The sequence below is a fragment of the Medicago sativa genome, chromosome 7 (genome assembly GCF_051527215.1).
Source record: "Medicago sativa cultivar Bolivia chromosome 7, Bolivia_mono, whole genome shotgun sequence".
Classification (NCBI taxonomy): Eukaryota; Viridiplantae; Streptophyta; class Magnoliopsida; order Fabales; family Fabaceae; genus Medicago; species Medicago sativa.
In genome coordinates, this window is record NC_140755.1 from 104,656,606 (window position 1) to 104,684,465 (window position 27,860).

A 27,860-nucleotide genomic window follows, 5' to 3' on the forward strand; every position below is an offset into this window, starting at 1 on the left:
TATCAAGCATGATAAGTATTTCAGACCAAAAACAAATTAGCTTAAAAAGAACTCTCTGGTAACAACAGGAACCATCGAACCATGATCTGTCCTCAAAGAGAAGAAGCACCGAAATGGTAGGTCCATAGGCTATTGTCACGTACGGTTTTTGTCAGGCAACAATCTTCTACTTCTCACTAAACTTATTCTTCTAAAATCACTATCATTGAAGTTTAAGATTATAAATCAATGGCTAGAATTGTATTTGGGTATGGTACACAAAAAGTTTCATTTGTGTATTCTAAATGTCACCGTATTGAAGTATTATAAAAGATACAAATAATTTGAGACAAAAAATAATAACAAAGATGACATTTGTTATTTGAACAACAAACAAAGATGGCACGAGAGGGAGAGAATAGTTGGTTACACAAACATTAAGATAAACTAGTGTATACATATGTCATGCACAAAATAATTTATTTTATTTATTTGTTTAATTTAAAGTATTGTATCAATTTTTTTGTTGATAATTATGTGATGAATTTTTTTTTCACTCATTCTTTTAAATTTATATATCAATGATTAATTACACATGAATAGAAGGCAAGCGGATAATAAATTGTTTTTAAGAAAATGTTATATTGTGTCTTAAGGTAAGATAAGGATCTGTCCCGTGAGCATAGCTCAGTTGGTAGGACAATGCATTATTATATGCAGGGGTCGGGGTTCGAACCTCGGACACCCCACTTATTCACCTTATAAGGTGAATTCTAGCCACTAGGCTACCTGACAAAAAAAAAGGTACAAAATAAGGATCTAAAAATGGAACTAAAAAATAAATGTTGTATTTTTTTTTGACAAAAATAATTAAATATTATATTGTTTTTTTGACAAAAACAAATTGATATTCAGTCATTCAAATTGAGAGATTACATCATTCAACACCGCTAAAAACGTAAAGGATGAATCTGCAAACAAACTCACAGCATCCAAGTTAATAGCATATAACGGCATAATGCCTACAAAAATATATGATAAAATTAAAGTGACCGGAATATCCATGGTCTCCGGATCTGCAACGTTGACGCCCAAATCTTTGATTGAAAAATCGATCTTTCAAGATGAATAAAATGAACACCGCAAGAAGACTGGAAATCAAACAGCGCCGCACAAGACGACGAACAACAAACCCCCACACTTAGATGATGAAATCACAATGAAAAAACCTAGATCTATGTGAAAATCACTTATTTAGATTGAAACAGAGAGAAAAAGATGATGAGGGGTGATTTCAGGTCAAAAATTGACCCAAAACCACCCCTCAATGAAGAAACTGGAAGAAAAAACTAGGACCGGCTTGTTGGAGAGGGAGGGGAAGAGTTTTTTTTTTTTTTGAAGGAAGGGAGGGGAAGAGTTAATTAAATGTTATATTGAAAATTTAAGTTTTTAAAACTTTAAGATAATAAATGCATATTTTTCAAAATTATATTTTTACATTTATTTCTTAACTCGTGTCTTTAAATCACATGTTAGCCTACTATCCTTTATTTTTATAATGCACATGTTTATCAACAGTGAAAGAACTGCCCAAATGTTGAAACATTTAGTCATGTGAAATATTTAATCATGTAGTATGTTCTTTGGTAGGAAAAAGAAACTCCAAATATGAAATTGAATTACCTGGAAAAACTTATATGGACACAATCATAAATCAATATCATTTAGGCCCTCTCACATTAAACGAGCAAAATTTACGAAAAAAATATTTAATCACATCAATTGATATTATTCAATTTTACTCTCTTTTATTTTATTTTTGGTTTTGTGCGTGCTCAAATATATTTATTTGGGCTTGTATCTAAGCAAGTAGAGAATTGTTCTTCTCCCATTTATTTTTTCTCATTTCTGTCTAACATGAGTTAACTTACGCTGAAAAATACACCTATGTGAGGTTTTTTTTTACGGGAACGACCAATTCTAAATGGAAAAAGAGCAATTCTCAAGCAAGTATACCTCTTGAATGGCCATGAAAATATTGCAAGTAATTGTGTCCAGGCCAGCAGGGTGTGACAGTTGAACGAACATTTTCTAAATGTAATTGAGCTAGTGAACCGTTCTCTGAGAATGACAATAACATATCCTGGAGGATGCTTTATTGATTCCACGTGTAGGACCCTTTGGATTATGCAAATTGATAATGGTCCCCCATAAGAGTGGAGATGCAGAGCACAACATTACAGGGGCAATGTATTTATGTGTTCAGTTAGCAAGTGCGATTAAAGATTTTTGGGTCTCATTAAGCATTAAGCATCACATCTTGGTTCTCCAACTAGAAACTGATTCAATCAATGTAATGTAATTCAAATAATGGCCTTGATAATCATGGGGTCCTTATTGTAAAAAAATAAAATCATGAGGTCTTTGGTCGGTCTCAATTTTTTAAATTAACTACTGTATTTCTGTAAAATAAATAGAAAATAAATTCGTCCATAGTTTTTTATTTTTTATAATTGTCCATCGTTTTTCAAGGTATCAGTTCAATTGTCCATCGTACATCGTTAATCATTTTTTTTATAAAGTATAGACACTGCTTTCTCTCCCTTTGTCACAATGAAACAACCTCAATCTCCTTCCTTTGTCTAACCAACTATTGAAAACACCGTATCTTTTCCACTGTGACCAAAATTGAGAAATCGATTCAAAGATCATGGATTCTACGATTTCACGATTAATAGGAGTGATTATACACGATTTCACCCAAAAAAATGATTATGTGATAGATTCGTTACTAGTTTGATATTTCAAAAGGATAAGCCATGGATCACCCAGCTTACTGTTGTTGCTTGTTTGTCTCTTGCTGTTAAAATGGAAGAAACCCATGTGCCACTTCTTTTGGATTTTCAAGTATGTGTATGTTGAAATGCCCCTTTCCTTTTCAATATATGAAAATTTGAGAAATTAGGGTTTGAATTTGAATGTGAGTGAGAAAAGATGAAAGGGGATCTGACTATTTATGTATGGTAATTGGTAGCGATCTCGAGGAGTAAGAGGGAATTGTGGAAGAAAAAAAAAGAGGGATGAAAAAGATGTATTTTTGCCTTTATTATCTACAAACTTTATGAATGGCTTTGTAATCAATTGCAACAAACATCACTAAATTAATCAAACTTAAGTAGCATACAGGCATTACAATCAAAACACACAATATGATTGAGTAATGGAATTAGAAGACATTGTTGAAGGATATGAGTTTTGGTTCAAGGGTGTAGGGTATGGGATAGATTGGGGAAAGTTTGAGAGGAAGAAAAAGACTGAACGTTTTTTTTAATTTCATCCCTGTGTCAATTTAAGTTTTTGATTTTAGTCCCTGTATTTTAACAACTTATTATCTCTCATTCCATCTCATCAACTTTGCCAACTCATGAACTGCCACGTATGCTCCGTTAGCCACCATGGCGTTTTTGTTGACGGAAGCTGGCGGCAAGGACCTTTTCCAAAAGGTTATCAAAATACAGGGTTTGTTTTAGAACAAAAAAACTTACAGGGGCGAAAACCAAAAATGCGCGAAATTACAGGGATCATTTACATATTTAAGCCTAAAATTTTATTATGGACAATTGCATTTAAGGAGTAAACCCTCATTTGAGTCCCTGAAAGTGTGCCTCGATGTTAGACACGTCCCTGGATCAACAAAAATTATCAAAAGCTCCCTCATTGTTAACTCCGTTAGTCATATTAGTCCAAAACGTTAAGTGAACGTTAAGTATTGGTGACATGTCTGTTATTTTTGCCATGTTGGAGGCTTATGTGTCACTTCCACGTTGGATGAGGACCAGAATGAATGTAACGTCCCTTACATTTTCTGGAAAACAAGCTTATGTCTTCATCTTCCTACATACTCTCCCTCTCATCTTCTTCCATACTCTTCCTCTCGATACATACCAAGAGAGACACAAATAATGATCTTTGTGAACCATAAACTTTGATCCACGCATTAAGAGTTTTGCCCGGTTGCCGGAATCTTGTAGAACAATCAGAGAATGGAACGGCGAGGTTGCAGGTGAGAGTACGACGTTGTTGTCTGGTTGCTGGAATCTTGTAGAACAGTCAGAGAATGGAACGACGAGGTTGCGGGTGAGAGTACGGCGCTGCTGTTTATCGTTTTCTTCTTCTATTTACCAGAAAATCAAAACCAAGGTGGAGGAAGAAGATGATGAATTTGTTCATCAATAACCCATGTTTTTCTTTACCCTTTTATGTTGACAAAAATCCAATAAGCTTCACCGTTTTTTCTATATTGAATTTCTGTTTTGGATTTGGGGTATTTTGAGGGTTTGATTTTTGTGCTCGGATCTATGTATTTTGTTGGGTTTGATTTTTATTTCTTATCCCCATAGTTCTGAACACCAAAAGCCATGGATACAAGGGGAAAAAAACAGAGGTTTGCTCATGAACAACCATATGGAGTTTTGAGGAAATTTAGAATTTTTTATGTTCATCATGGTTTTGAGTTGTGGATTATGAATTTTGAATTGATGATGAAGATAAAGATAAAGAGGGTAAATCAATTTTGAATTTTGATTTTGAATATGAATATGATAATTTCTAGCCAGATGTGTTGGTGAACATGAGTTTATGAGCAGTGTTGGAGAAGATGAGGGAATTGGAGGTTTTGGAGAAGATGAAGGAAGAAACATAATTGTGGTTATTTTAGTCTGTCACCTACCAGCAAATTAGTCCCTTGCCAGCGTGGCAGGCCAATACAACAGCTGAAGTGGCAAGTATAACAGCCGTTAACACTCTGTTAACGTTTTGGATGTGAATGACTAACAGAAGAGACTTTGAGGGAGTTTTTGGTTCGATTCATTGATCCAGGGATGTGCCTGATAGCGAGGTACACTTTCAGGGACCCAAATGAGGGTTTACTCTGCATTTAAGTGTCTATACTTAACTATAAAATGTTAGCCAACTTATAGTCATCCTCCGCTATTTTATTTTTTTTGGTACAAACTAATTTATTCTTCCTACTAAATAAATTTAAATATTTAACTATTAGGATCTTTTTGATAGTGAGGATAGGATACAGGGACGGACCTATTCAAAGGTTATGTGTGGCTAAAGTGACACATCTAACTACTCTATTTTTTTTATTATAAGTAGAGGTAATAGTTATTTTGGTCCCTGAATGTGTAACAAATAATCACAATAGTCTCAATGTATTAAAATTCTAAAACAGTTCTTGATTTTGCATTTTGTTAGTCAAAATAGTCTCTAAAGTGACAATAAGTAAGTATATTGAAGGACGAATGAGACAATATTAACGAAGTATTTTAATGTTAGAGATTATTTTGACTAACGAAATGTATAATCAAAGATAATTTGAAATATCGATACATTGAGAGACTATTTTAGCCCCACATAAAATGTCTAGATCCGCCCCCGATAGGATAGCAACATGATATTATATGAAGTTGATATAGACATTTGATATGGACGATAAGTATTAATCATACAATGTGTTTGATGCGCACATGATAACAAAAATACAATATTATTATAATTAAATGAAAAAGCTACTATCATAATTAATTCAATATTGTAAAATGCCACATAATTAATTATAATAATAAATACATGATATCATTATTTTAAAAATGATTTAAAAACGACAAAATATCATGATAATAGAGAAGGAATGATCTTACAACTCCATCAGGATAGTTTCTAACCGGGCATATACTCGGGATAAAAAATACAAAGGAAGACCAGGACAGAATATGAAAATAGTTTATTTTAGGCAAAGTTATCCATAAGCTCCTTTATCCTATTTATTTGTAACACTTAGGTCCTATATCTTTTTTTTATCCCATTCAAGTCCTTTATCTTTCTAAACATGCACAAATAAATCCTTTATTTCATTTATTTATTCAAAAAAGGCTGAATTGGCATGCCACATATGAAATAGACACTTGATTGATAACCCACTTGGGCTGGTATTGGCTTGGGACCTGAGACTGAGAGTGTGCTCCTCCTCGATGCTTAGGTTTGATTCTCTCTAGTGCCAATTTAAGTGGACTAATTTAGCTTCTTAAAAAAAAAAGGCACTTGATTGATATAAGTTGAGATGTCTGATTGGAGAATATTATTGTTAATGAAATGAGATAGTTATTTCTTATCAACAAAAAAAATTGATATAAGTTTTATTATGAATTAATTAAAAAAAATACTTTTTTATGTCAATTTACATTTATCAGTTAGTTGAACCTTTTTATCAAACACTTCAATTAGCTTGTTAAGTACGAGTCATCAACTATAAATACTATTAGTTATTAACCAGCAACTATAAACTACCAGCTATCTTTTATTTTTGCCAAAGATTGTCTTGATTTCTTTTAATTATCTTCTTCTTTTGTTCAGTCTCCCTTTTCTTCCAATTACAACCTCAAATCTTAATCATAAGAAGCTTCACTACCAACAATCTCAATCTCAGCCCAGCCACCATCTCTATATACGTTTTTCTTTGAAATATGTACTAATTCATCAGCCAAAGTAATTATAAAAAAGTTCAAATAACCAATTAGATTTAAAATTTTCTATTGAGTAAACATGAATATATGATAGAGTTCAAATAAGAAATTGGTACTTGAATTGAAGCATATGGTGTAGAAGACGGAACTAAAGGGATTCTAATAAAATAATAATAATAATAATTTAAGTTGAAATGATTTCAGGAAGGGGTCCATAGCTCAGTGGTAGAGCATTTGACTGCAGATCAAGAGGTCACCGGTTCGAACCCGGTTGGGCCCTTTTTAAGCTTTTTTTGTATGTGAATTGTGTGGAGTGAGAGTTGTTTAGTCGGGCGGTGATTTCTTTGTTTCCTCCTCCGTCTCAATGTCTTCTTATTCGGTGTTGTTGACACCACCCAAAGGTCCAATATTATTATTATTATTATTAATCCTTCTTTTTCAATGCTGCTAATAACCCTCGCTCCCCCAATGTGTGTGTGTGTGTGTGTGTGTGTGTGTGTATTCAGCTTATTACCAAAGAGGAAGGCCTGGTGCTCTATGAAGACATGATGATCTCATAAATAAAAATAAAATGTTTGGTTTTGTTCATTTGTATGTACAATGCAATGGTCAAGAAGCTGTCTACTGGATTCATCAATATATGCATATGTTGTTCTCAAAGGACCACAATTTCATTGGCGAAGGGATGGATTCCTGTTGCTACAGGAGCAGCATTTTCCTTCCACAATGCCCAGTTCTTCTATTTCTTCTATGAATGCCTGCCCTGCCTAAACATGGCTGGAAATTATTATTAATATTAATCTGTGGGCTATTATTGGGATGTCGCATCTCATCTCAGGGCAACTTCTGATCCTCTCAGATATGGATGGAAGAAAGGCCCAGCTAGCATTTGGTTTGGAATGCCAATGCAGGGAGGGGGTTCATGTAATGTTGATGGAATGGAAAAGGCACACTCCCTATGCTGGTAGGGATCCCATCTCTTCTTCACTGAACAGGAGTTGAGTTGAGTATCCAAACACACGAAATATTAACAATGATCAACAATCAAAATGTATACCAAAGAAGGACTCAGCAAAATAAAATACATAATTAGCTCATAAAAAATTTCATTAAAAAAATGACAGGTGGATTCCAAATCTGATAAAGGCATCCTAAAATTTAATAACCAAAGACCAAATGAACTGGAAAACTTCTTGTCTTCAGTGAAGCATTGGTACTTACGTACATATTCTACTCCTAATATGAGAAGCTTTATTAGTCTAACAAAATCACTTCGAAATCAACAAATGTGACTTCCTTAAGTCTGATTCCTTTGAAATACTGTCTTCCTCATGAATGTTGCATCTCACTCTTCCAGGTTTCATGGCAATTGGGAAAGGGACCTGTGTTACTGGCAAAGTTAGTAGTCAATCCATAGTTTCTTTAGTCTTAATAGATAGTGTACCATATTTCTTATAAACAGTGAAACAAATCATGATAATAAGAAAAACTCAGGTCCATTTTATAAAGATATAATGTCTGAAAAGAGTTTATAAAAACTGACACCTCTCACCTTACAAGTCCGTTTTGTAATGATGAGTTAGACTCAACATAAAAACCTAATAAAGAATGCATAAGAGGTAACTAATGAATAGATGCTAAAGGAAATCTAAACCTGATCACCAAGTAAGGATGGGTTTGAATCAAAATAAAAACTTCATAAACAATACATGCATCGTAACTGATAAATAGATGTTAAAGGAAATTTCTACCTGATCACCAGCATTTGGACCATCAGTGTCGATGAGGATAGGCCTGCAGTGCTTATCCACATTCATCAAGCTTGAATGCTGGAAATGATTAACAAGAGCTGTTTTCCCTTGTATGCGAGCATATGCAAGTGACGCCACTTTCTCACTGTTGAATTTCTCCCATTTTTTCCCATTGAACGCCTGCAAAATTGAATCGCTGGATTTAGTCTACCAATACAGGGTGCATGCGTGATGCATGCAATTAATTTTAGCCACAATTTTATCATTTTCTGCAGCTAACCTCATAGAAAGGTACAATCAAGCTAGGACTAGTCATGTTGATGAATGCATATCCAACATTGCATTTGTTCTGCAATCAATGTTGATTCAATGTTAATAATTAAGAAACAAATAAAAGGAGTTCCAAAATAAATGAAACATTAAAAGATAAAAAAGATAGAAAACACGTACTCTAAAATCAATTGGTAGATACACAAAGTCATAAGTTCTTTCATGGCGTTCATCAATCGCAGCCAACAACATCTCAGAAGTATACCTGCAACAAGTCATAGTCAAGAGAAATGAGATTTACAAAAAAAAAAAAAAATGATTTAAATCATAATCCAAAAGATACCAAATGAATATACAATTTTTTTGCATTAGAGAATACAAAAAAAAAAAAAAATTGATACAGCTTACTTGTTAGGAATGTTCTTAATCATAAGTGTTGTTCGGTTATCTTCACCCCTTATTATGCAATCAATATCAAGCTCATACCGTTTCATGTCAGCCAAATTCATCGCACCTACATTTCTACGGATTCTAATGTGTCTATTAGTATCAAATGAGTTAACCATATGGTTCCTACCAGGAAAAGACATCCCTCTTTGGTTATGGAAGTTGAGTCCAGAGTGAGGGAACATGTTATGAGGAACAAAGTCAACATAATGTGGTGTTATAGATTCAACTGGATGTGATTGAACGTTATGGTTATTAATTGGTAAAGCAGTACTTATCATATGTGATGGTGACATAGGAAGTTGGTTCAATTTTTGTAGGGTAGGTGCTGCACAAATTCCATTAAAATATGATGGTGAATTTGGCCACATTCTTCGAGGAGGCGGATAAGAGTTGCTCCATTTGCCATGATAGCCAGGAAGAGGGAAGCTTGAACTTCCATTGTTAGAGGATTTTGAAACTGAAAATAGAAGAGGGAAATATCTTGTTAAAACAAAAACGTCGTTCAAAAGTAAAAGAAACAAAAACGTCGTTCAATGAACACACGATATTTGATCATGCAATTTGGCCCTACGCCTTCAATTGTAGAGCTGCTACAGTAATTTTTTATTAATTAATCAAGCTTAGGGTGTACATAGTACGACTTGTGTTTAATACTACGGTCCAATTTACGAGATTATCCCTGAACGGTACCACATGGGCCTTCGTCCGCTCGAGCAACCTGCCCACTTATGTATATGATAAAAGCTTAGGTTTTATTTATCATATATACTAGCAATTGAGTTTGATGATTTATAGACTTGCCAACATATAAGATAAAAAAAAAAAGAGTTTAATTTTGATACACTGTCAAGTTTTATATGGGGGTGACTTTAGAAAGTCTCTGACGATTATGGTTGATTGATAGTGTAAACAATCTTTATACTGACAGTGTATATGAGAGAGAAAAACACCAAGAGACGGGAAAAAGCAATTACTACATTTACTAATAAATTGCACTTCTTGACTTACCACATTCATCAAAATCCATGAAGGTTCCATTGGAGTTTACTTGACAAAACTGCATTTTATCTATTCTATCCTGTGTTTTGAGATTAATGTCTGCAGCCACCTCAAGAGGATTGCGGGGAATAGCATTGGTAAAACTATGACGGCATACTGGGAGAGAATGAGGATTAAAAGCTAATGTAGCTTGCCTATCAATATTCAACTGGCCCGAGCAGCTAGATTCAGTAATTTCACATTGGATTCCAACTGATTTAAGTTTGATTAGAGACGGTAAGGTGTTCGGAACACTTGAAGAGATTCCATGCAAACCTGCTTTAATGTATAAACATCAATGAGGAAAATATATATTTGTTGCTAAATTGATAACTCATGATCATATTCTCTACCTCGGAAGCTAGTTATTGGCTTAATAGGAGAGCTCTTCTGATGGATCAGTTGGATCATACTGCTGCCATATAAAAAGAATAGAAGATTTAGTAGACACAATGCTAAGGATCCGTTTGTTACAATTTTTTAAAGAAATGAGAATCTGGATAAAATAAAAAATATAAAACCGTCAAAAATATGCAGCTGCTACTTTTGAGTAGCTTCTCTTAAAAATCATTTTCAAGAGATGATTAATTTTTTTTTAGAAAAGTAATTTTTGTTGGGGTTAACACATTAATTTATGGTTTTCTTAATAATTTTTAAAAAACAATCTTTAAATTATTGAGTGTAAAAATCATTTTTTACAAAATCAGTAACAAATGGGCTCTAAGTAGATAAATTAAATGCCTACTGATCCCATACTGAAACTTTATGTTTGAAGCAATAAGGAATAATGCACTAAGCATGTAACCAAATTCTTGAAATAAAGGCATACTAAAATGTGATAAACAATTTTCCAAGCATAGTTGAAAATGTAGAATATCACCTTTGAGAGTCTGTAGATTGACTTGGCTCAACCTTTAACGTCTTCATGGTTGTATCATTTCTATTTAAATCAAAGAGAGCTTTTTCTGCAGCTTCAAAATTGTAAAATTCAATCAACTTGTGACGCCAACTGTGAGGGTTTTCATGAATCTGCAGTTATTCAGTAAGGTTAACCAATCACATATAAATTATCATTATCAATATTTGTGCAACAAATATATTTGTAAGTTGTAACCAAACTTACCTCTTTGATATCTCCATAAACATTAAATATATTGTGAATTTCAGTATTTGAAATTGATGAATCATATAAAAATACTGCAAGTGTGCCCTGATTCACACCTTTCCTGGAAGGACTATCCTGAAAAAAATTGTAAGACAAATTAATAGGAATCACTAGCAAACTCTATACAAACATTAGTTTAAAGTGTTATGATAATGTATAAGTCTTAGCACAGTTCAATGCAGTATTATCAAAATCCAATAAGCCTCTGTTTGGGTAAATAATTAAGCACTTATAGTATAATGGCTTATCATATAAGTATTTATGTATAAGCTATTTCTATAACAAAAAATAAAATAAAGTCAAATTATTTTTATATAAGCTATAAACAACATATGGACATGTCAGAAGTTGTTCCATAAACTCTTCCAAACAGTCTCACAATAAGCCACATAACACCAAGTTCATGTCATGAGTTGTTCCATAAGCTCTTCCAAACAGCTTATGTCAGTTGATAAGCTCAGATAAGTCAACTAAAACAAGTTTTAACTATGAGTGGTTCCTACCACAACTTATTCATGCAGACACATCAATAAAATTTAGGGTTTAATATGTGATTCGTCCCTGCAAATAGGGCTCGCTTAAAATTTCGTCCCTGCAATCGCTAATCCTTTTTTTTTGCCCCTGCAAAGTTTAATCAGTTAAAAATTCGTCCTTTGACCCAGTTTAATCACCGCCACGTCAGCAAATCACCAAAATGGCACGCGAAAGGACGAAAATACCCCTGGCTTATTTTTTTTCCTTAAAAAAAAATTTCAAAATTTTGAAAATTCTTTTTTATAATTTAAAAAAATCTGAAAAAATCATAAAAAATTTCGGAAAAAAATTTTAAAATTAAAACTGAAAAAACTGAAATTTTTCCGAGAAAAAATCGTAAAAAAAAAAATGGGGAAAAATCTGGAAAAAAAAGTTTTTTGAAGGAAAAAACAAAAAAAAATAAGCCATGGGTATTTTCGTCCTTTCGCGTGCCCTTTTGGTCATTTGCTGACGTGGCAGTGATTAAATTGGGTCAAAGGACGAATTTTTAACTGATTAAATTTTGCAGGGGCAAAAAAAAAAGGATTAGTGATTGGAGGGACGAAATTTTAAGCGACCCCTATTTGCAGGGACGAATCACATATTAAACCCTAAAATTTAACACAAAGTTTCAATGAAAATTAAAAATGCAGCATCGAACCTTTGGAATCGAATAATGAATGTCAAATTTCCTGCGGCTGAAGAGTTGATTCTGGAGTGCTCTCATTGCGTTTTGGGCAGCTCTGATATCATAATATGATATCATAGCATTCCCTTGATGCTTGCAATCCCTGTCAAAAGTGTCAATATCTCCAAATTGCTTCAAAAAGAAGAAGAAAATAAGTTATTATCACAGTTCACAATATCCACTTAAAGGTATTTCAATATGAACAATATGTCTATACAAATTGAAGGACAAAGAAAACAAAAACAAAAAATTATACCTCAAAAAGAGCTTTCAATTCAGAATCCTTAACCTCACTATCAATATTTCTCACAAATAATGTTCTAGAAGGGTGTTCACCAGAAGGGTTTTCTACTGCAAATGAGCTGTTATGAGCTTTGTCGAGGATTTCACAATTCTTTTCTCTAAAAGATGAACTATGGACTTCTTCAAGATCCAAACCGCCATTACTACTGAAAAGGTCTAATTCATCTTCATCCTCGTCCTGGAGTAGATTTCCAATAGTTTGAGCCTCGAGTTCTTCAAGAGAGACACAAAGCTTCTCTTCCTCGTAGTATGATGCAATTGCATCCACTGAATGTCCATGTAAAGCATTATTCGCAGATAATCGCACTGTATGAACCGAAGCATACAAAGACATAGCATATTAGTCAATAGTTTTGACAAGAAACTTTAGCATACAATTTCACAAAAAAACTTACGTTTCCTGCTAAACAAATCTGATGGAGAACTTGAGAAGAGACTACTTTCGTGCCAAGCGGCAATTAAATTAACTTCATTACTATCTGAAAAATTGGATACTGCTTGCATAGGTTTTATTCCTTGATCAAAACCTACATGGGTCATGGCATAACAAAGTCAAAGAATAATTGGATATGCATGTCTATGAATGAGGTTATTTCTGTTTCTTATTATAATTGTCAAGACTTGAAATGTTCCAAGTACTTAGCAAATTAATATACTCCAATAGCACAATCATGACAAGAATCTATTACCATAATATATATTTGAAACTCTAAAGTAAGTACCAGTTTTTGGTTCAACATTTTTCTATACAAACTTGTCCTTAACAATACAACTGTTATCGAAATTTATATTTGAAACTGAAATTTAGACAAAACGAGCATTATATAATGAAAAACAATAGAAAAAAAATGGATAGACGGATATGTTAGTGTTTGTCTTTGTGCTAGTTATTAATAGCAAAGAGAATTGATTAGTAATACTAACCGTGGCCTTTGGACAGTTTATCTGTTTTCCACCATTCAGCTTGACTCTGCCAGTAATATAAAGAAAAATGTATGAATAAATAAGGACCGAAAACACCAACATTGTTAGATTTCTAAAAAAGAACACCAACAAGAAAAAAGAAGATACCTCATTAGAAGAACAAATATCTTCAGATGAGAAACTTTTGAAATCCATTGTTTCACAAGGCATGATATATATAACCAAAAAGTAAAATTAGAAACTTTGTTATATATCTCTCTTGGGGTAGAGTAGAGTAGGCAATTCAGTAGTTTTGCTTCCTAAAGATGAAAACTACAAAGAACAAACAGAACTTGTAAGTAAATTAAATCTTCCAAGACTTAATTATGAAAGATTATGAAAAATAAAGACTCATTAAATTAAGATAAATACAATCATGCAACCTGCAATCAACCAACACACTAAAGTATATTGACACATCATAAACAACCCGAACTAATTTTAAATCATTAATTTCCCTTCATTCCATCTATGGAGGAAATATTAGGACGGAATATTGGATGGAATATTGAACATAATATTCCCTCCATTCCTTTTTTTAACTCAAATATTTTTAGAAAAAAAGTTGTTTCTATTTAATCATCGTTTCATAATTCAATTCACATTAATTTTTGTTCTATCGATAATACCTATTTATTGCATAGACATAAAAAGTTGCACCCTCTAGTCACTCTATTATAAACACAAATACATATTTTTGGTTCATTCAATAAATGATATTTATTCGATGAACCTAAATAATGAATATTTGCTTATAATAGTTAATTAAGGAAATTTTAGGAAAAATGAAAAGAAACAAAATTTCCGTCTTCTCAACAACCGGATCTCATGCATTTATGACATTAGTGTATTGGACAATTAAGATTTAAGTTCGATAGTTTAGATTATGAAGAAAAAAAATCGATCTTTTTTAGACCATCTAATCTTGATCGAACCATCGATATCCTGAATTTATGAACGCGGGTTCTCGCAAATGCAAGGAATCCAAATTAAAAGGAAAAATGGCTAAGAGAGTGATAAACACATTAAAAATATGTACATATCATTAAATTAAAAAAAATAAACATGAAAAAGTATATATTTACAAATAGGAAAGTCGTATACCAGAGCAAAAGCAGCAAGAAATTGGGGTGGCTAGGAAATAATAACAAGAATCGAAGATGAAGAAGAAGTGAGTGAGTTGGTAGTTTTTTCTGTTTTCTTGTCTCAATGTGGTTTCAGATCTTTGTCCTCTCATGGAAGAGATTGGACCGTGTTCCTTTATTTATATACTTTTGTATTTGACTCGATGACTCAGCGTTGATACAGTAATTATCCAATTATGTTTAATCAGTATGATTTGCTGAGTCAGCTTCATGTGTTTGATTTAATGAGTCAGCATGATATCATAATTGTTTTTAAAAGGGTATGATATTATAAGTACGTAATTAATTATGTCTTTATAATATTTGATTTGATGAATTAGCTTAATATGATGATTATATACTTTTCTTTATTTTCTTTTTTTTTTGTCAAGCATTTAACGTTGCTTTATTATTATTTTTTCCCAAAAAAAAACATTACTTTATTATATCAAAGAAACGACAAAATTATGTATATATTTATTAAAAATTAAGTTTTGCTCTTGACCAAAAAAAAACTTTTACTCCTTTGATCATTTTTTATAATTCTTCATATGAAATTTTAAATCATTTTTACTTTGAATATGCCATATCTTATTATATTTTAATTTTTATCATCCAATACATACAATAAATGGCAATTTAATATATATATATATATATATAGGGAGCATATCCGGTGAGAACCAATATCTTATATACATACAATAAATGGCAATTTAATATATATATATATATATATATATATATATATATATATATATATATATATAGGGAGCATATCCGGTGAGAACCAATATCTTATATGAGAAACGAGAACTTTCTATATCAACTATCAGATTTAATTAACGTCTAAGATTTAATTCTTTGTTTAAATCTTCTTGTGCCCTGCACTCACCCTAACATATTGACAGGCTCAGTTTATTGGCTCTCTCGAACGTTCTAAATCATTATCATATTAGGTTTTACACTCTCTTTGGTTCCTGTTGCCTCCATCTCCAGCGCTACAAGCTCTTGGTCTTGACTTCATGTGGCTTACCCACTTCACCTCATTCCACTCTTTATCTTATTGCTCCCTTTTTTTCCCTAGTTTCTGAATATGATTTTGTCATTTGTTCTCTTTCAAGAAGATAATATATTGCTAGAAATTTCTTCATCTTGTCTATCCTCACCACATTGATAATTGTTCCAATTATCATGGATATGATTTACAATTGTTTTTGTAAATCAAATTTTTAATTATACGTAAATGAAATTATTAATTATAAATAAGTAATTTTTAATGATGAAAAGTATTTTATGCAGCGGTTGCAGAAAAAAAAAAACTTAATTAAGATGGAGAAAAAGAGTATATATGAAGAGGCATGGCGGTTAGTGTTGTCAAGATATGACCAACAAAGGAGATCCATAAAACCAAATTGGAAGAGGTAGAGTAAATTATGCCGAAATCGGAGCACAGCCAGAACAAAATTATTAAGTTGTAATTGTGTGGATCAATTACACGCGAGATTCTAAGCAAAGAATTAAATCTTAGGCGTTAATTAAATTGTATGGCTAATATAGAAAGTTCTCGTTTCTCACATAAGATATTGGTTCTCATCGGATATGCTCCATATATATATATATATATATATATATATATATATATATATATATATATATATGAGTCAGGATCTGTTGATACCAGGTGTCAACGGATTCGTTGACACCAAATCCTAACCTTCCATTTTAGTTTAATCAATGACTCAGATGTCATGTGCTCGTTTCCTTTTAATTCTCTCCACATACTAATTATTTTACCATTAAAAAAGATATCCATTCTTTTTTACCATATGAATGGATTAAGAAAACATTTATTTCATCCATTTATTAAAAACCTGTGATTGACGAAGTCATAACAAAAAATGAAATTAAAAATACAACAAGGCATATTTGCAGGGACAAAAAATATATTTTTAGTCCCTGCAATTTTCTAAAAAATATATTTTCTAAATTGACTCACGGTAATGTATTTCTTCTGATCACAAATTGAAGAACATACTTATTTTTGCTTCTGGACAATTAGTTATTCTCCACCACATCCACTCCTTGATAGATTTCTTATACATATTGCAACCTATGCACATAATTTATCTAAAATTCATGAAATCAATTGAAAATAGAGGAAACCAATGTATCATGAATCTATGGTATTTTGGATTAGATGGGTTTCCTTTGATTGGTGGGTTTTTCAGTAAGAGAATCAAAATGCAGATGATAAATCAAAATAAGGCTAAAATATGGTTTTGGTCCCTGCAAATATGTCTCGTTTTGGTTTTAGTCCCTGCAAATTTTTTTTGTTGTTTTTGGTCCCAGCAAATATGTCTCGTTTTGGTTTTAGTCCCCGGCTCCACTTTTGTGATGATTTGCACACGTGGCATATGATGACTGAACCCATTTATTAGAAAAATAGTCCCTGCAAAATCTTTTGATTTTTAAAAAGGTCCCTGCAAAATATTTTTCTTTTGAAAATAGTCCCTGGAGGGACTATTTTCAAAAACAAAAAATTTTGCAGGGACCAAAAACAACAAAAAAAAAATTACAGGGACTAAAACCAAAACGAGGCATATTTGCAGGGACCAAAATCATATTTTAGCCATCAAAATAATAACAATCGGCCGAATGCCATAAGGCAAATTGGAAAGAAAAATTAAATTAAAAACATGGTTTGAATGGAGAAAAAACATTTAGAAAGAAAAATGAGAGAAGTAGTTGGGAGATAGAGAAAAATAGGATAAAAAAAATGGTAATTTCCCAGCATTTTTGAAGTCAAAATCTGTTGGAAGAATCATTTGGAAGAAAATGATTGACCTTAAGTCGTTAATGAGCTCCATTTAGGAAGAATCATTCGAAAAAATCCGGTTCAATTTCTAGTGGAAATATTTTTTGATCACATTTTACTTACATTTTGATCGAACTCGGTTTATCATAAGAAAGAAAAAAAAAAGGTCAAAATCGGGTAAGCTACTTAATTTTAGCATTTAATGGAAAACTATATTAAAAACTTCCTAAAGTTTTTTTTAACCAAAAGTTAGTTTCCAAAAAGTCTCTTTTGCCCACAAGTTAGTTTACGAATTGATCAAGGATTTGAGTAAAGGTTATTATTTTTTTTTTAAGGAGAGTAAAAGTTATTGTTGGAAAGTAAATTAATCTACACCAAAAAAATACTTTAGATTTATTTTAGACCTAGAATTACTCCCACGCCTGTTTGTTAATGTTTTTTTTTTCCTAACTTTGCTACCAAATGTATGTATTTTACTACATGTTTTTTTATTTTTTTCATGTGACATTTTATACGTTTTAAAATCCATGTCACAATGTATTTTTCAAGCAAAACATAATAGTGCTTGAAATTTTTCAAAATAATGTCACGACGATCAAAACCCTACTACCTACACTGCGTACGTGTAGACATTGCGATGCAAAATTGTTTTACAAGGAATCCCAAGATATGTGTTGCAAAAGTGGGAAAGTGACATTTACACAAGTAGATGTTCCTGAAGAGTAGCAGCAGTTATTTTCATATACTTCAACTTAAGGAAGACATTTTAGACAACATATCAGAAGTTACAACCATGTAATGTAGTTTAACTTTGTTTGGTGTTCGTGTATGCAATTCGCACTCAAGGAGAAATTTACCACGAAATAGGAGGCTTTCATCCGAACCAAGGTTCTAGACCGCGATTTTTGCATTTATACATTTATATGATATTGAACAATGAGATTCAAAATAGGATGATGGAAAGCCCTCAACTCCACCAAATCGTTGTGTATAAATTGAAAAATATGTTCCGCCAATGCAATTCTTTTGTGATTAAGTTAAGACAACTTGCACTCTAGCCGAATGTTCAGATTTAAAAAATAAAAAATAAAAACAAATCCATTAAAAAATAAAAAATAAAAACAAATCCATTATTTCAAAACAAACGAAAAAATGTATCTATTTCTGCAATCCAGTTCAACCGCTCCATTTTGATGCTTTCGCTTTCAATTGCTTTGATTGTGTATCTAAGTAGAGCTATACAAAATTAGTTATAGATTAAAAATATGGACAATAAGAAGCAAGAAATGAATTACTAAGTGGACCTCCTTTATCACGATGAATTGCATATTTGAGTGATGATAAAGGTTGATCGTGAAATGAATCAATGGAGAGATTAAGAATATCAACGAAAAAAATGGTAGAATTAGTGAGTGTATGTTGCGGATGTGTATTTGCTAAATCAGATGTAGTAACTAACAATTGTGTTTGGTGAGAAGTTAATGGGAAAGAAGTAACTGGCATTAAACTGATTGTTTGTGTGAGGTGACAAGTTAATAACAGTGTGGAAAACAACTGAAAAGGGCATTTTGGTATTAAAAAAGTTTTGGGCCATTTTTTTGTTTACAGGGGTTTCAATGTTTTGGTTTTATTAATAGTTAGTTATATAGATTAACATTGATTGGTTTAAAAGTAATGATACTAATCAAAGTAAATTGAAGGCAAAATAAACAAAGTTTCTGCTACAAATTCATTCCATGTCTATGCTTGGGCACTAAATTGCTCGTACAAATGATCATTCCCAGCATAAAGTAGGATGAACTCTAATTTCCTGATAATATATACATGTACGGAAATCTAAACAATTAAAATTGTAAATTATGAACTCAGCCTATTTGGTTATGTTAAAACATTTACAAAATCAAATCTTTGGGAGTGGTGATTTTTGAACACTCTTTGCAAAAATCAACATCCATCTACCGCCCCTCGTTCCCTCTATCTTCTTCCATCACCTACCCATCACATTCAATGAGATTTGATAACTGAAAACCACTTGGAGATAATAATCAGTAATACATGACTCAACGTCCACAGCCACACATTCGGTGATTTCCATTTTCTGAGTCTAGGCTGGCTGCTAGATATTTGACAATAATAAAAGGCAAGATGTCCACTGAAGAGGCATATGTTTTTGATCCTGCATTACAGTCAGTAGTGAGTAATCACTAATCAGTTTGAACATTAATGGTGGTGAAAGCAAACATGAAGATTTTAAAAAATAGAGGCTTACCTTTGTATACAATCTATGATGATACCATCAAACATGAATCTTAATTTATGTTATAGTTCACTTGTTGGAGGTGGAAGCAATGAAACCTGCTCTGTGTATTGACATTTCAATTAACTCGATGAAAGTCTTCCCACTCTGTCCATATATCAAAAATACCATCCGCATATTGTTATGTAAAAAGGATTGAAAGATAATAAACAATATGGGTTTAAACTATCCAAAAATAAAGTACAATACATTTATACTTTGAATGTCCAAACTTGAGGGTTATTTTCTAAAACTATTCAAAAACGTGATGCTAATTAAACTTTGAATATTATTGACCCTCATGAGATGCTCTCTCTTCTCAGCCAGGATTTCTATATAGCTTAGACCACAAATAAACATCACTTCATTATAAGCTAGTGGCTGCTCATTCCAATCAAGTATTTTATCCTATAGGCACTCATAATTTCACCACAAACATCATCAGAAACATATTTCAATAAATGACAGACTTAAAAATATTTCATCAGGTAAACATTTATACACTATTGAAAGCAAATGCAGGTCTATAGAAAACATTTATACACTATATTTTGACAAAACTTTCAACCATACAATCGATAGATAATCCTATAACCATTGAATCTAGCATAAACACCTCTTAGATAACATAATGCAAATATCAAGCAGAGCTCAGCTGCCAAAGACTAAAAAGAAACATATGGCTTAATCCAAACAAAGATGTAACGCCAATGACTGTCCTGTGGATGCAAGCTTCCGTCACAGTTACAATAATCAAAATATTTGTTACAATACATGTAAGAAAATAACAGTTCTGACACAGTAACACACCAGGGAAAACTACTCTGCTGTTATTAAGTAGTTAACTTGATTTAGAAGTTCGAACACTACTCCACTGCTAGAATCCAAGGTAGGAGGGAACAAAATAACAAAGAGTTTTAGATGTACAGCAGGAGTTAGAACCTATGAAGCACGGACTGAGACACTGCTAATGTAAAAAACATAGGAAACCGACACCGCTATATATATAATTTATCTATCAACTATCAAAAAAGCTAAAAATGTATAATAAAATTTAATATCTTCAAACTCTAATTTATCAACATTGTTTCAACAAATCTGTAACCCTTGTAGATGTGTCCAAGGAGTGTTTAAGATGTGTCGAAGAAAGAAAAAAAAAAAAAAAAAAAGGGAGAATCGTCCGACTTGTCCGACACGTCATACTGGTGACGGACACCGACCCAAGGAGTGTCGGAGCAAAGAAAAAAACATTTTTTTTGGGACATGAGTCGTACGAACGTCAACCACCAAAGTGTGCCGGACACCGCAAAATGCTTAATACTAGATGTGTTTGTGCTTCAAAGGTTAGATCAACAAAACATTTCTCTTGTTCATGTTGTATTTAACTTGTATCAAATATGCATATGCAACATAGGCATAACTGTCGGCAAACAAATCAAATCAGAAATTGGAGTAAGATGCAGCAGTACTAAACAGAAACTGATTCAAGTTTAGAATAACAGAAGAAGCAACCATAGCATATTGTCATATTGAAGATACTACTAACCTGTAGGATCACTTGGCCTAGGTCTCAGAACATACAACATGTCAACATCTTGAATGCTTTTGATGTTTTAACTTTAGCCAACATTTCTCATTATATTTTTAAGGTCTCAGTATACATCCCTAGGTTTGAAGTACATCTTGTTTTTTATGATTTCTTTGACATTTGACAAGGATGCAACTCCAGTAGTAAACATGCCAATAATCAATCTATATTGATTTAAAACAACAACTAAAGGTCTAAAAAATGATTAAAAAATGGCAAGTAGGTAATGAAGAAGAATGATTGCTTCACACAAGATGGTCCACGTATAAACTAGGACTAGCTTGGATGGTAAATCTGATTACACTAATGGATTAATTTGCTTTTGAAGCTAGTATAATGCAAATACGATCACAAAACTATATGTTACTTTCTCAAACAACAAAACTGAAGATGTAATACATATTAAGATGAAAACCGGAAAAAAGAAAAAGAAAAAGTGAAGAGACCATATAGATGATATTACAACTTCAGAGCAGCTATTGCTTCTGGTTTAAAATCAACTCGCAGACCCAATACACGCCTAACCTCAGCTGGAGTTAATCTCCAGGTCATAGGCCCAGAGTTCTCACCCCAGAAATCTAGAATCTCGGAGACCTTTTCCAAATTTAGAATTGTTGCCATTTGAGTAAGACGGGCAAACTTGTCTCTAACAGTCCTCTGTGTCATGATGCTGAAATGACTAACTAGAGCTCGAGCATCTCTGTCAAGCTGAAGACCACCAAGCTGACTAAATCTTTTCTGCATCATAATGACTTCAAGCCTTTTCACAATGAAGTCAATAACCAAATGAACAAAAGTATCGTAATTGTTAGCGGTCATCAGTGGCTGCAGCCAACCCACATTTGTTTCCACAGCATGGAGAAGTCTCTGAACCCATGGGTCATTCACCTCATTATCTGCATACTCAGCCTCCGAAAGCTCATAGCTAATTGTTCCTACACTGTCTAATAGTGGCCGTATCCGTGGTGTAATGGTTGCTACAAGTTGTTCAATGCCAGAATTTAAAGCTTGCTTGAAAGCAATGCTGCTATCTCCTAACTCAGACAAACAAGATTTTACCTTTTCTCGATCAGCTGGCGCAGGAAACACCTGCATAAAGTAATTCAGCTAGTTAATGCTGCAATTTTAAAAGGATATAGATTAAATAGGCGAAAAATTCCACAGATAAAAAAATGACCTTGTTTGTGACTTCATAAAAGAGAAAAATTTGTGTAAATTAAGAAACAATTCGTAAAAAAAAAAGTGTAACTCAGTTCCACATACAAACCTCCAATCATTTTAAGGGGAGGGAGGACAATTGTGGAAGCTAATGACATGCATGTCGCTCTTAATTATCAAATTTGTACCACTGGAGGCACACTCAGGATATAACAAAAAATGATGTTTCCTTTGTAGACGTCAAAATTATATCAGTCTTCATTGGTACCAAAGAAAATTGACACTAATGAATGTGAGCATTAAACAGGTAAGTAATTCAGTTCTCAGTGAAATCATTAACAATCACATTATCTAAAACACATTTTGAGGGCATTCCTATAGTCAACCATCTACAAATTTATGTAAATAATAACAGTCATTGATTAATCAACAGTCTCGTTGTCAAATATATATAAACGGAAGGTACTAATGAAAAATATACCACCTACCTCAGCACACTGTTCTTCAATTTCATGTTTCAACTTGAGAACATATTCACTGCTAACATCCATGTTATTTAAAGCCGCTGCAATATCTGTCCCTGTCTTTTGCACACCAACGCCTCCAAAGAACAACTTTGCACCAAGGTTTGGCTCTCTAATTTTCTGTTGTAATGCTTCATGATATTCATTGCTCAGCAAACTACTAGCACCGCTCAATACCGCGACAACAGAACTGATATTGGAAGTGGATATAGCCCTTCGCAAGCAACTTTGCAAGACATAGAACACATCATCCACCATAGAAGTGGTGAGGCTATCAGGGTCGTGTTCATCAATCCTTATCGCCTTCCTAACATTTTCAACCATGAAAAATCCCTCAAGAATGACATAAAACCCGGTCAAATCCTGCGCAACTTTGCTGAAGCTACCACTTCTGAAAGATTTGGTAGCACGAGGGAGCAATTCGGGATCAACAGAAGTGAGAGCTTTGATCTTGGAAATCATGAATTCAGTATAATCCTCACCTAGCTGCATAAGGGAGAGAATCTCTTCCAAGTACAACTCAACCTCTCTGGGATCAGGTCCTTCAGAAACTCCTCCAACAGCAAGTAAATTGTTGTTACGGCCATTTATCTCAGATGATAACTGAGCCAACTTCCTGTACTCCATGTATTTGTTCAAAATAACAGAACCCCTTGAATCACATTCCTCCTGAAGCTCACAGATTACATACACAATACCATCCTCCCCACATAAACCACTCAAAATCTCACTGTTCTCTTCAATGGCCAACACAATGTCCTTAAACAAAGAAGTTAGACAGGCAACAAAATTGACACTCCTTTGTTCATTGGCCATGGACATTGATTCCACCAATTGCTCAAATTCCATCCTAGATCTCATTCCAATGACTTTTTTCAAATACCCAACATAGACCTGCAAACCCTCCTCTTCAAGACCAAGCGGAGTGTAAAGACGAACAAACCTAAGAATAGCAGGATGATCACGCTGATCCACCGCGGAAGAAAGCTTCTTCCTGACAATCCCTTCAAGCTGTTTCTTCACTTCCAACAAACGTTCCCTCTGAATCTGAATCTGATCAGAACCAGAATCCTTAAACTGCGCATCAATCTGAAGGAAAGTCTGAACATACCTAGCACCAGATTCATAATCTTCAGTATCAAGGGCACGAAGAACACCGTCAAGGCAATTACCACGCTCAACAATGGCATCAATACGGTGGAGCGTGGATCGAACGCGCGACTGTGCGAGATCAAGCTCACGAACCTTAAGACTGACTTGATCGGCAAGATGAGAAGTGGAAGTGACATTGGAAAGCATGTAATCGGAATCAGATTGGACGATTTCGAGAACATCGGAGGAACGTTGAAGTTGAATGAGATGACGATCGAGGTCAGTGCGTTGAGATAAGAGATCGTCGAGTTGCATATCGAGTGATCTTTGATGAGCAATGCATTCGTGAAGAAGACGAGTCATAGCTCCGACGTCGGTGAGAGTGCGAACGTATTCAACTGCTTCCGCTTTGCCGAAATCGATGGACCACTTGTTCTCTTCATCAGCGGATCCGTTGGGGTGAGGAGTTGAGATGGATCCCATTTTGCGCAATGTACCAGATGAACAAGGTTTTGTATTGTTGCTGACAATTCAGTCCAATTATCAGATTCCGATTATTGTTGGTTGTTGCTGCTGTTGTACGGGATTTTTGTTTTCTTCGTTCATTCAGTCCCCAACTTATCACCAGAAACAATTGATCTTTACAAAATACAGTCAAATATTTTCGCCAAATTATTAAATAAATAAATAAATTATTTTATACGTAAAATATTATTAAATATTTGCATCAGTCCCGTGAACATAGCTCAGTTGATAGAGACGTGCATTGTTATATGTAAGGACTGTAGTTCGAACCCAGACACTCCACTTATTCATCTTTAAAAAGGTTAATTTTAACTCCTAAGTTACCTGACTAAACAAATATAATATTTGCACCAAACTCGTTGTCTTTTGTGTTTAGTCGCAATTTTTTTATCAATACGAGAGAGTCTCACTGCTGCCCTCATCTCTCCTCTCCTCACCGTCGTCCCACTGCTGCCCTAACATACCAAACCACCGTTGTTGCTCTTGTCTTCCACACCAGTCGATTCATTCTTACCCACTTTTACCACTGTCAATTTCTAAATATTCATGATAACAACTACAAGATTGTAAAAGATTTTGCTCTTACCCTTATTATTAAGGAGAAAGTAAGGGAGGACTTTAATATTTAAACTTTGTTTAAACTTTGTTTGAGAGTTTGAAGGAGAAAGTAAAGGAGGACTTTAATGGATGAGAAAAATATGGAGAAATGGAGAAATCTTTCACATTTTATATGGACAAGAAAAGAAGAGAGAATTTAAAGATTATGTGGTTTTTTTTACTTAAAAATTAAAGGCTTAATTACACTTTTGACCCCCTAAGTTTTCCAAAGTTATGATTTTGGCCCCCTAAAAAAAACAACTCTTTCCAGGCCCCCTAAGTTTACTTTCTGTTGCAATTTTGATCCCCCACGCCAATTTTGACCCAGTCAACGGACACGTGGGCGCCATTTGTGTATATTTTTTATTTTTTTAAAAAAAATTATTTTTGTAATTAAAAAAATTTGCTTTTTTAATTAGAAAAAATATTTTTTATTACAAATAAAAAAAATTAATTACAATTTTTTTATTACAAAAATTAAAAATAAAAAAATATTTATTTTTTAATTACAAAATAAAAAAAATATTAAAAAATACAAAAATAATTAAAAATTTACCCACGTGGCGCCCACGTCAACGTTGACTGGGTCAAAATTGGCGTGGGGGGGCCAAAATTGCAACAGAAAGTAAACTTAGGGGGCCTGAAAAGAATTGTTTTTTTTAGAGGACCAAAATCACAACTTTGAAAAATTTAGGTAGCCAAAAGTGTAATTAAGCCAAAATTAAATTTTAAATAAATAAATAAATTTATGTTAGTATTTGGATAATGGCTGCCAACTCTGCTACTCTGTGTTTCTCCTCTTTCTCTTCCTCTTCGTTACTCTACCATAAGCAGCCACTACTTGGAGTTGGATACTCAAAACGATTCGTTTCGTTTTCTGCGCTGCCTTATCCTTCTTTCTCCTCGCGTCACAGCGCGTCCATTGTAGAAAACGAAGAAGAACAACCACGTAAGTTGAAGCTGGGGAACCCAACCCAAGTTTACGTCTGCAACCTTCCTAGAAGCTGTGATACTCGACACCTACTTCATCTCTTCACTCCTCACGGTACCGTTCTATCTACCGAGGTACGTAAGTATGTTGCTTTCTTCATTATTACTTGTAATGTAATGGAATCTTATAATGCTGTGCTGTAGGTTTGCCGAAATGCAGAGACTGGTGAGAGTAAAGGGAGTGCTTATGTCACAATGGGATCTTATAATGCTGCTAAAAATGCACTTGCTGCATTGGATGGATCGGTTAGTCACTATCATATCTAATAAATGCACTTGCTGCAATGCATGATCTGAATAATGAAACTTTGTTTTTCGTTTGAATTGAAGGATGTTGGTGGGCGCGAAATGCGGGTTAAATTTTCTGTTGAGATGAATAATTTAGAGACATTGAACTCACCTCCCGTGAGAAGAAGAACTATATACTATGAAGGTCCTCATAAGGTGTATGTTGGGAATCTCGCTAAGTCTGCTACACCTGAAGACGTGAGACATCTCTTTGGTAAATTTGGAAATGTGGCTAGTGTGAGGGTGTTGCAAGATTTGAATCAGGGGAAAAAAAAAGCCGTGTCTATGCCTTTGTCTCTTATCTCTCTCAAAGAGAACGTGAGGCCTCTTTGTCCCTCAATGAAACTGTAAAATATGCCTCCACCTTTTTTCACTTTTTCTACTGCTTATTTCTATCTCATGCCTACTAGTCTTGTTCTTGCAGCAATTTTGTGGTCGAACTCTAGTGGTTAGAGAGGGTGTGGAGAAGAATGAGACCTAATTACAGCTTTTTTCAAATTCTGCACAGAGAATATTGCAATTTTGGGTGTCTCGGATGGAGGAAGCTCTCTGCTCTGGTACGATGGCCAATATTGATGCCAGAACCTTCCTGAACGAGAAAATTCAGCTGGAAGTGGAGGTGTCCTACTGTAATTGTTCCATCAAAATATGGTTTTTCATTCTTGTATCTTTTTTGTATGTAAAATTGCAATCTCCGGTCTCTGTGTGTATGGAACATAGTTTTCATTGCGAGGGTATTGGTCTAGAACTTATATATATAACTATAGAGGAACTTTTATTCCTTTACATATCTATAGATACTTAATCTGTAATGCGTACTGACCAAGTGCATATTTAGTTTTCGGAGGTCTATAACACAATTTAAAAACTGACACTTAGTTGAACTTGAACACCCTATTGCAGACTACTTAGCATGTGTTTGATTTATCATTGAAAAACTCTAAACATATAATTACCCAAGATATTTTTCGGGTTTTATAATGTTCAATCAAACACGGCATTGGTGCATGTTTGGTTAGGATCTGGATTCTCTAATGTCCGCACCAGAACGCTGGAGTGCCGTTCACTCCTTTTCAACCATCAGATGAATTTAATGCTCAAAATTAAGCCATGCGGCCATTTCCTAAACTTTTGATTTGTAAAGCTTAAAACTACTCGCATGGCCAGTAATTGACCCTCTCTTAACCCTGTATGCGATCCGTGGGGGAGA

General features: G+C 33.6%; 3 protein-coding genes and 1 non-coding gene across 10 annotated transcripts; 2 read left to right on the top strand and 2 right to left on the bottom strand.

The window, feature by feature from the left end:
- The first annotated feature begins 6,717 nt into the window (after window positions 1-6,717).
- TRNAC-GCA (transfer RNA cysteine (anticodon GCA)) lies at window positions 6,718-6,789 on the top strand. Its single transcript has one exon. It is a non-coding gene; the product is annotated as a tRNA-Cys (tRNA).
- A 774-nt stretch (window positions 6,790-7,563) lies between these two features.
- LOC146911736 (protein MEI2-like 4) lies at window positions 7,564-14,940 on the bottom strand. Of its 7 annotated transcripts, none has more exons than XM_085726682.1 (15): window positions 14,755-14,940; window positions 13,759-13,923; window positions 13,612-13,657; window positions 13,083-13,214; window positions 12,641-12,993; window positions 12,358-12,516; window positions 11,142-11,258; window positions 10,899-11,047; window positions 10,372-10,433; window positions 9,989-10,294; window positions 8,939-9,437; window positions 8,711-8,795; window positions 8,541-8,609; window positions 8,261-8,440; window positions 7,564-7,891 (listed from the first exon to the last, which is right to left on the bottom strand). In XM_085726682.1, exons 2-15 carry the CDS (start codon window positions 13,819-13,821, stop codon window positions 7,778-7,780), a joined length of 2,334 nt encoding a protein of 777 aa, XP_085582808.1. In that variant the 5' UTR covers window positions 13,822-13,923; window positions 14,755-14,940; the 3' UTR covers window positions 7,564-7,777. The 7 variants fall into 7 exon arrangements, with proteins under 7 accessions (XP_085582808.1, XP_085582807.1, XP_085582805.1 ...); XM_085726681.1 differs by having other exon boundaries at window positions 10,372-10,430; window positions 14,755-14,888; XM_085726679.1 differs by having other exon boundaries at window positions 9,989-10,297; window positions 10,372-10,430; window positions 14,755-14,888.
- A 6,760-nt stretch (window positions 14,941-21,700) lies between these two features.
- Window positions 21,701-24,882, bottom strand: LOC146911737 (conserved oligomeric Golgi complex subunit 4). The gene is made up of 2 exons (XM_085726870.1): window positions 23,123-24,882; window positions 21,701-22,565 (listed from the first exon to the last, which is right to left on the bottom strand). Exons 1-2 carry the CDS (start codon window positions 24,731-24,733, stop codon window positions 21,936-21,938), a joined length of 2,241 nt encoding a protein of 746 aa, XP_085582996.1. The 5' UTR covers window positions 24,734-24,882; the 3' UTR covers window positions 21,701-21,935.
- A 1,252-nt stretch (window positions 24,883-26,134) lies between these two features.
- Window positions 26,135-27,387, top strand: LOC146911738 (RNA-binding (RRM/RBD/RNP motifs) family protein). The gene is given in 5 exon segments (XM_085726876.1): window positions 26,135-26,437; window positions 26,507-26,608; window positions 26,693-26,917; window positions 26,920-26,997; window positions 27,075-27,387. Coding segments are annotated over 5 exon segments (762 nt in total). The 5' UTR covers window positions 26,135-26,137; the 3' UTR covers window positions 27,132-27,387.
- Window positions 27,388-27,860: the final 473 nt, after the last annotated feature.